We start from the raw sequence: 10,000 nt of genomic DNA on the forward strand, positions 1-10,000 counted from the left end.
TAGCACCGATAAGCTTGCTGTCATGCACTGACCAAATATGCCTGATTAGCACTCCAACAAGTCAATAACATCAACAAAGCTCACCTTTGTGCATTTATACACAGTATAAAGGTTTGGTGGACAAAATGAGACAAAGAAGGAGTGGCATAAAACACGTCTTTCTGTGGCAGCATCAGAGAAAGTTGTACATGTAAACAAACTACGGTGAGTTCAAGGATCGCTGAAACGTAAAACGGTGCTTGCCAAATACTCTCATCAGTGAAGCATAAACACAAACATATTAAACAGTGGGATTTCTAACAATTAAGAAGGTTTGTGTCATGTTTGTCCTCCGAATAAAACCATAGTAGAACAAAAAAATAAATAAAAACATTTTTCATCTTTTTCCATTTTCACACATCTTTGAAAAAGCTCCAGGGAGCTACTAGGGCGGCGCTAAAGATCCGTGGGTTGCTGACCCCCGTACTAACACCATCTTAGATGACATCAAAAATCATCGCTAAGACTCTGCCACAAAAATACGTGTTTTATGTCACTCCTTCTTTATCTCATTTTGTCCACCAAACGTTTTATGCTGTGCCTGAATACACAAAGGTGAGCTTTGTTGATGTTATTGACTTGTGTGGAATGGTAATCAGGCATATTTGGTAAGGGCATGACTGCTAGCTAATCGATGCTAACATGCTATTTAGGGTAGCTGTATGTACGTATTGCATCATTATGCCTCGTTTGTAGATATATAAATAAATGATAAATGGGTTATACTTGTATAGCGCTTTTCTACCTTCAAGGTACTCAAAGCGCTTTGACAGTATTTCCACATTCATCCATTCACACACACATTCACACACTGATGGTGGGAGCTGCCATGCAAGGCGCTAACCAGCAGCCATCAGGAGCAAGGGTGAAGTGTCTTGCCCAAGGACACAACGGACGTGACTAGGATGGTAGAAGGTGGGGATTGAACCCCAGTAACCAGCAACCCTCTGATTGCTGGCACGGCCACTCTACCAACTTCGCCACGCCGTCCCCATATTTGACCTCATTTAATTTCCTTTACTTACATCCTCTGTGTATTTAATTTATATTTGCATGTCTCATGACACATTATCTGTATGTAATATTGGCTGCATTTCTGATAGTTTGTGTGCCATGTTGTTCCAGACCACAGCAAAAGTTACCCAGCTTGCAAAGATTGTAATAAATCCATTAAAAGAAGACAGCCTGCCATTTCCTTTAACTTGGACACATACATCTATACATTTGGCCATTTTTTGACAGTCATTTCCAGGAGTTATCTCACCCTCTGATAAGTTGAACTAATGTTGTAAAAATGTGTAGAATAAATATTACATTTCAACATTTCTGTCAACGAAGATAAGCGTCAGCCTGCGACACATAGTCATTTTGATAGTAGGCTAATATAGCTAATATAGACACTTACATCATGTATTGTCTTCATTATAACACTTATATAATACTTTTAAAGGCCTACTGAAACCCACTACTACCGACCACGCAGTCTGATAGTTTATACATCAATGATGAAATCTTAACATTGCAACACATGCCAATACGGCCGGGTTAGATTAGTAAAGTGCAATTTAAAATTTCCCGTGAAATATCCTACTGAAAACGTCTCGGTATGATGATGTTTGCGCGTGACGTCACGGATTGTAGCGGACATTTTGGGACACCATTGTGGCCAGCTATTAAGTCGTCTGTTTTCATCGCTAAATTCCACAGTGTTCTGGACATCTGTGTTGGTGAATCTTTTGCAATTTGTTTAATGAACAATGAAGACAGCAAAGAAGAAAGCTGTAGGTGGAAAGCGGTGTATTAGCGGCAGGCTGCAGCAACACAAACACATAGCCGGTGTTTCATTGTTTACATTCCCGAACGATGACAGACAAGCTTTACCTTTGGCCTGGGACAAGCTTTACCTTTGGCCTGGGACAAGCTTTACCTTTGGCCTGGGACAAGCTTTACCATTGGCCTGGGACAACAGAGACTCTTACCAGGAGGACTTTGAGTTGGATACGCGGTACCGTGAGTACGCAGCTTTGGCTTCCAAACATTTGATCGCTTGCCCGTACGTGCGTGCCGCTATGTGCATGTCACGTACGTAACTTTGGGGAAATATATGTGCTGTATGAACTTTGCGGAGGTGAACTGTACTTTGGGCTGTGGGATTGAGTGTGTTGTGCGGGTGTTTGATTTGTATTGGCGGGTTATATAGACGGGAGGGGGGAGGTGTTTGTTATGCAGATTAATTTGTGGCATATTAAATATAAGCCTGGTTGTGTTGTGGCTAATAGAGTATATATATGTCTTGTGTTTATTTACTGTTTTAGTCATTCCCAGCTGAATATCAGGTCCCACCCGCCTCTCACAGCATCTTCCCTATCTGAATCGCTTCCACTGCCCTCTAGTCCTTCACTTTCACTTTCCTCATCCACGAATCTTTCATCCTCGCTCAAATTAATGGGGAAATCGTCGCTTTCTCGGTCCGAATCGCTCTCGCTGCTTGTGGCCATGATTGTAAACAATGTGCAGATGTGAGGCGCTCCACAACCTGTGACATCACGCTACTTCCGGTACAGGCAAGCCTTTTTTATCAGTGACCAAAAGTTGCAAACTTTATCGTCGATGTTCTCTACTAAATCCTTTCAGCAAAAATATGGCAATATCGCAAAATGATCAAGTATGACACATAGAATGGATCTGCTATCCCCGTTTAAATAAGAACATCTCATTTCAGTAGGCCTTTAAAGTAATTTTGATAGTAGGCTAATATAGACACTTGCATCATGTGTTGTCCTCATTATAACACTTGCATAATACTTTTGAAGTCATTTTTAATGGTAGGCTAATATAGCTAATATAAACACATCATGTGTTGCCTTCATTATAACACTTATCTAACAATTTTAAAGTAATTTTGATAGTAGGCTAATATAGCTAAAACAAACACATCATGTGTTGCCTTTTTTATAACACTTATATAAGACTTTTAAAGTAATTTTGATAGTAGGCTAAAACAGCTAATATAGACACTTACATCATGCGCTGTTTTCATTATAACAATTATATAAGACTTTTAAAGTCATTTTGATAGTAGGCTAATATAGACACATCATGTGTTGTCTTCATTATAACACTTACATACGACTTTTAAAGTAATTTTGATAGTAGGCTAATATAGCTAAAATAAACACATGTGTTGCCTTTATTATAACACTTATACAAAACTTTTAAAGTAATTTTGATAGTAGGCTAACAGCTAAAATAGACACATCATGTGTTGTCTTCATTATAACACTTACATAAGACTTTTAAAGTAATTTTGATAGTAGGCTAATATAGCTAATATGGACACTTACATCATGTGTTGTCTTTATTATAAGACTTTTAAAGTCATTTTGATAGTAGGCTAATATAGACACTTACATCATGTGTTGCCTTTATTATAACACTTATAAGACTTTTAAAGTCATTTTTATAGTAGGCTAATATAGCTAATATAGACACTTACGTCATATGTTGTCTTCATTATAACAGTTATATAAGACTTTTAATTTTTTGCGGGTCCAGTCAGATTTGTTTTGTATTTATGGTCCAATATGGTTCTTTGACATTTTGGGTTGCCGACCCCTGGTATAGGGTCAACCCGATAATGTACCGATTAGAACTTTAATGCTTGGTCCAATCGTTGGTAATTACAACCACCTGCCAGTTTTTTTTTGTTTTTTGTTTTTAATTTTGGTAATCTTGGAACTGCTACAAAAACTCAGATTCAATGTGTTTTTTTAAATTATTTTTTTACACGATGCATGCATTTTTTCCCTCCACTCTATTCTTACCCGTCATTAAAACAATGCCTTATTTTAACCTTGGATCCACCTCAGCTTACACTACCTCTCGGACTGGACTGCGGTGGACTGACTTCGTCTCGCCCTCCCCTGCCCCCTCGCCCCCCAGCAATGGCCTCACGCATTGGTCTGCGGATGCAGGTAAGGGACACACGACAGTCAGCTGCCACTATTAAGCGTTTACTACCGTCCAATCATAGGGCCGGGCAATATGGCTGAAAACTGTATCTCATTATACATTCTTTATATCGGTCAATATCGATAATTGTTGATATTTTTTATCATATGGACCAGGACAAAAATATATTCGATGTTAACAGTTTTATTTCAAATGTAACCTTCCTCTGATTATAATCCCCTTTCATTCTTATCTGTGCTGTAAAGTTCAAATTTGAATGACAATAAAAAGGAAGTCTAAGTCTAAGAAAGCAATGTCAACACGAGCATGGAAAACACTCAATCAATGTAAACAACATTCTAAAATCACAAAAAACACTTAACAATACACTCTTAAAATAAAGGTGCAAAAATAAAAAATATGTAAGAAATGCTTAATTAAGTGTATCAAAATAGTGCAGTGCAAATGTAAACTAACAGAAACCTGAGCAGAACAATTTTTTGTAGGTTTACGTGGCCAGTGTAACAATTAATTTGGTTTGTTATTCTTATTTAAGTATGGAAATGAATTCATGTTTGACAGTAATTATTATTGAAATATTATGAGGAGAAATTATTGATTTGAAGTAGCAGATTTGTTATGTTGCGTTATTACATACATTTGCATGATTAATCCAAGTGTGTACATGTTTCATGCGATCATTTTTTGTGGATAATTATATGAGTTAACATGTTATTTTTTACGGCCCTAATTTGTAGGATAGGATAGGACTTTATTGTCATTGCACAAGTACAACGAAACTATATATATATATATATATATATATATATATATATATATATATATATATATACACACACGCATATATATATATATATATATATATATATATATATATATATATATATATGCGTGTGTGTATATATATATATATATATATATATATATATATATATATATATATATATATATATATATATATATAATTATTATTTATTTTTTTTGGATTGTAAGATACATCCTCAGATGCACTGGTACACATCCTCAGTGATGTGCCTGAGATCACCGGGGGTTTTGGGTCTTTCAACATCATACCCCCTCCCTCAGGTGACCCAGCCAGGGTTGATCAGACCCCAGCTTGTGTACCAGTAGCATTGGCCCACAGTTCGCTCCTCCTGATCCAAAGCCATCAAGAGGCTCTCTCTGCTGCCTCCATGGTGGCCTTGATGGCCTTCCTTTTCCCATCACCTGTGATGCCACAGTGAGCGGCCAGCAAAGCCTCTACACCCCACTTCAATGGGCTCACAGCGTGCCCTCCAGCCTCCTCTGCGGCATTGCTCGACTAGCTCCTGGTACATTGACCGCTTCCGCTCGTTCGCCTCCTCTATGCGATCCTCCCAAGGAACTGTCAGCTCTATCAGTAGCACCTGCCGTAAAGATACTGATGTAAGCAAGATGTCTGGCCTCAACGAAGTTGTTGTGACGTAGTCTGGAAACTTGAGCTGCTTGCCCAAGTCCACTTGACGATCCCAGTCCAATGCTGAGGTGAGGAGCCCGGCTGCTGGTTTGGGCAGTGACTGTGGCTGTTCTCCAGCCCTGACAAAGGCAATTCTCCTCTTGCCAAGTTGTTGCTTGCTGCTGTTGTTTTTGGCCACGGCTTTAGCTATGGCTTCAGCAATGGTCTTCAGCACTTGGTCGTGCAGCCAGCGGTGGCGGCCCTCCCCCAGAGCTTTAGAGCAGTTGCTTAGGATGTGCTCCAGCGGGCCTTTCCTGGAGCACAGCACACAGGCTGGGGAGTCATTCATGCCCCAGAGATGGAGATTGGCTGGGCTGGGGAGGACTTCGTAGACAGCTTGAACCATGGACGTAATGCACTGGGGTTCAGCCAGCCTGATCTCAGACCAGGTCACCCTTCTCTCCAGTGCACCCTCCCACCTTGTCCATGCTTCCTGCTGCTACATACCCACCATCCTGCTGGTTTGTTCCTCCTGAACTTCTGCTCGCACCTCCTTCAGGACTAGCTGGCGTTTGTCTTTACCACGTGCCTTCTCATAGTGAGGTTGGGGGAAGGCTCCCAGCCCAGCACGGCCTGTTGCCATCGTGCCCACCAGGGCCCTATGTCTCAGCCGAGACTCAGCTACCTCTAGGCTTTTCTGAGCCCTCCACTTCCTGCCAGTTCGCACCACGATGCCTGCTGATGCCACTTTAGAGTCCTTGGAGTCACGATAGAGCAAAGCCTCTCGAGTGCGAGAGACCCTGAACTCCTCGTCCAGGCTACTGAAAAGGAGCTGGAGCTTGTTGGTCTTCCCATACAGTGCTGTGCTGCACAGGCTGCGTGGAAAGCCCAACCATCGGCAGAGGTAGCTGCTGATCTTCCTCTCCATAGTCTCCACTGTTGACAGAGAAACCTCATACAACAACAGAGACCAGAGTATCCGGGGTAAGACGCCATGCTGGTAAATTCACGCCTTAAACCGGCCAGGTAAGCCAGACTTGTCTACAGCCGATAACCAAGTCTCCAGTTCCTTGATGGTCGTTTGGATTGCTGTAGTATCCCTGAGACTACAGTCAAAGACCTTGCCCAGGCTCTTGACCGGTTTATCGGTGATAGATGGGATTGCTGTGCCATCCACGAAGAAGCGGAACTTGTCTGCCAGTTTTCCCTTCTTCAGAACCATCGACCTGGATTTAGTTGGTTTAAAGCTCATTCTTGCCCAGGAGATAATAAATGATAAATGGGTTATACTTGTATAGCGCTTTTCTACCTTCAAGGTACTCAAAGCGCTTTGACAGTATTTCCACATTTACCCATTCACACACACATTCACACACTGATGGCGGGAGCTGCCATACAAGGCGCTAACCAGCAGCCATCAGAGGCAAAGGGTGAAGTGTCTTGCCCAAGGACACAACGGACGTGACTAGGAAGGTAGAAGGTGGGAATTGAACCCCAGTAACCAGCAACAACTTCGCCACGTATCCATCTTGCGCCGGGCGCTGATGTAGTTGTGACAGTGAGATCGTAGTTGTGACAGTGAGATCGTCCATAAAGGCTCTGATGGGGGGCTGTCGAGTTCCAGACTTCGACAGAGGGCCTCTGCATTCCGTTTCAGCTGCCTTGACTACCATGTTCATGGCTAGGGCAAAGAGGCAAACTGAGATTGTACACCCAGTTATAATGCCCTTTTCAAGCCTGTGCCAATCTGATGTTATGCTCCCGGAAGTGACCCTGAGCCTGAAGTTCCCGTAGTAATTCAGGATGAGGCCTTTGATCTTCGTGGATACATGGTGTCGGTCCAGGGTAGTCTCCACGAGCTTGTGGGGTATGGAGCCGTACGCATTAGCAAGGTCAAGCCAAATCACAGCAAGGTCTCCCTGATCAGCCGGGAAACTACACCGGTGTGTTCCAGGCATCCTGACACACCTGGGATTCCACCTTTCTGGACCAAGGTGTCAATGTAGGCATTATTGAGGAGGAAGTCAGTCAACCTTCTGGAAAGGATGCTGAAGAAGATCTTTCCCTCAACGCTAAGGAGCGAGATGGTCCTGAACTGCTGGTGGAATTCTCTTCTTTAGGTATCCAAACACCCTCAGCCTGCCTCCACTGGTCTGCAACAGTTCCTCTGCGCCAAATCACTCGCAGGATCCTCCAAAAGATTCCAAGGAGTTCTGGGCATCGCTTGTACACCTTGTAGGGTACTCCACTGGGTCCTGGAGCTGAACTGGCTCTGGCTGAAGTAACAACCTCCTGGATTTCCTTCCAGGTGGGCTCGCTGGTGATGAAATTGACAGTGGGAGATGGTATGTCCAATAAGGCACTGAGGGGCCCTAGCTTTCTTTTTTTCAGGGTCGCTCAGGTTGTTTTTCAAGAAGTTGTCTCTCTCTCTCCTACGTAGGGTCGTCAGTTTCTTCCTGCTGATGTTCCGGAGTTCAACCAATGGCGCCTTCTCCTCCTCAGATGCTGCCTTGTACTGCCTTGCCAGGGACTGGAGCTCCTGCCGCAGTTGATGGATCTTTTCTGCCCTTCAGTTCATGGTGTAGTTGGAACTGATGGGCTTGTCCTCTTCCACACCGAACCTCTCTGCTCCATAAGAAACAATGATGGTGGTCATGGTCTGAAGCCGTCTGTCGACATCCCCTTTGGCTATTGATTTGATGATTCTGGCTGTGTGCTCGTCGAATTGGTGCCACACTTTGTGTTGGCTTGCAGGAGGCCACTTGATACGAGGCTGCTTAATTACTTTGCTGGGAGCTGGAGGGTTTATCACATGGAGGTTCTGGGCTCTGTGTATCTCCTGGCCGGGCTTCTCTGTTGTCTCACCAAGACTCGGTCCTGTGCGCTGTGTGTCACTCTCCTGCACCAAGCATTTCATTCGACCCTGATGGATGTTTAGGCCACACTCGTTCTTGAGGCTCTTGCCACAGATGCATCTTACGGGTGTAATCGTCGTTAAGCCGTTTGCTAAAGTCGTCAAAGTTGGTTTCGTCCTGTTGGGGAACTCATCCTCCCCCCCTCTCGGGTTCCCCTGGGGGTATTTCTCAGTAGGTCGTTCTGTAGCTTAGTTTGGTTTCTCCCTCACGAAAGATGCAGGTTGGGATGCTACCCCTTGCTGCCCCGGTCGCCGTCTTTCCGAGCTGTCAATTGTCTCTCCAATCGTCACCAGTCTAGTCCTGGTTGCCTCCCAGCCTGTTTCTGGGTGTCACTGGCTATGCCAGTCCGAAATGATTGTAAGATACATCCTCAGATGCACTGGTACACATCCTCAGTGATGTGTACCAGAAACCTGAGCAGAACAATTTTTTGCAGGTTTACGTGGCCAGTGTAACAATTAATTTGGTCTGTTTTTCTTATTTAAGTATGGAAATGAATTCATGTTTCACAGTAATTATTATTGAAATATTATGAGAAGAAATTATTGATTTGAAGTAGCACATTTGTTACGTTTCGTTATTAAATATATTTGCATGATTAATCCAAGTGTGTACATGTTTCATGCAATAATTTTTTGTGCATAATTATTTGAGTTAACATGTTATTTTTTACGGCCCTAATTTATAGGATAGGATAGGACTTTATTGTCATTGCACAAGTACAACGAAACTATGTTATGTATGTATATATATATATATATATATATATATATATATATATATATATATATATATATATATATATATATATATATACACTGTATATATATATATATATATATATATATATATATATATATATATATATATATATATATATAAATATATATATATACATACTGTATATATATATATATATTAAGGCTGCAGCTAACGATTATTTTTCTATCGATTAATCTATAGATTATTTTTTCGATTAATCGGTTAATCTATAGATTATTTTTTCGATTCATCTATAGATTATTTTTCCTTTTACCGATTTTTTTTTTTATTATTATTTAAAATGAAGATGAAAAAATAAAAGTAGGCCAGTTTTTTCAAAAGGCATGGTTTTTATTTACAAAAAAAAAAAGTATGGCCACTCAGTCAACATTGACAACAACATGACAAAATATTCTGTAACAATGTAAACATTTAAAACTTTTAACATTTAACAAAATTAAAAGTAGCTTATTTGCTTTTTAATGTGCAAATATAAAAGTAAACATCCAGTGCAAATCTTAATATTCTGCAATAGTATAAGCATTTCAAAAGTAAAAGTATTGCTTATTTTGCTTTAAAATGTGCAAAAATAAAGATAAACGTCCAATACAAAAAAGTGCAAAACGAAATATTCTGTAACAGTGTAAACATTTCAACAAAAGTGAAAGTATTGCTTATTTGCTAAAATGTGCAAAAATAAAGATAAACATCCAATACAAAAAAGTGCCAATCTAAATATTCTGGAGCACTGTAAACATTAAGTATTGCTTTTAAAATGTGCAAAATAAACATCCAGTCCAACACAGTACACAATAACCAATTCTACTCATTCCAGTGAGTGACTAACAGTTGTAATGAAGAAAGGTTAGCATGTCTA

General features: G+C 41.0%; 1 protein-coding gene across 2 annotated transcripts in view; it reads left to right on the plus strand.

Moving 5' to 3' along the window:
* The window catches only part of tfeb (transcription factor EB), a 149,738-nt gene that overhangs the window by 88,004 nt on the left and 51,734 nt on the right, over window positions 1–10,000 (plus strand). For both annotated transcript variants that reach the window (XM_062054778.1, XM_062054781.1), the window contains one exon: window positions 3,909–4,013. In XM_062054778.1, the coding sequence (XP_061910762.1) occupies window positions 3,984–4,013 (30 nt within the window). In that variant the 5' untranslated portion in view covers window positions 3,909–3,983. The remainder of the gene's footprint in view (window positions 1–3,908; window positions 4,014–10,000) is intronic.

This window comes from Entelurus aequoreus, linkage group LG01, assembly GCF_033978785.1.
Source record: "Entelurus aequoreus isolate RoL-2023_Sb linkage group LG01, RoL_Eaeq_v1.1, whole genome shotgun sequence".
In the NCBI taxonomy this organism is placed as follows: domain Eukaryota; kingdom Metazoa; phylum Chordata; class Actinopteri; order Syngnathiformes; family Syngnathidae; genus Entelurus; species Entelurus aequoreus.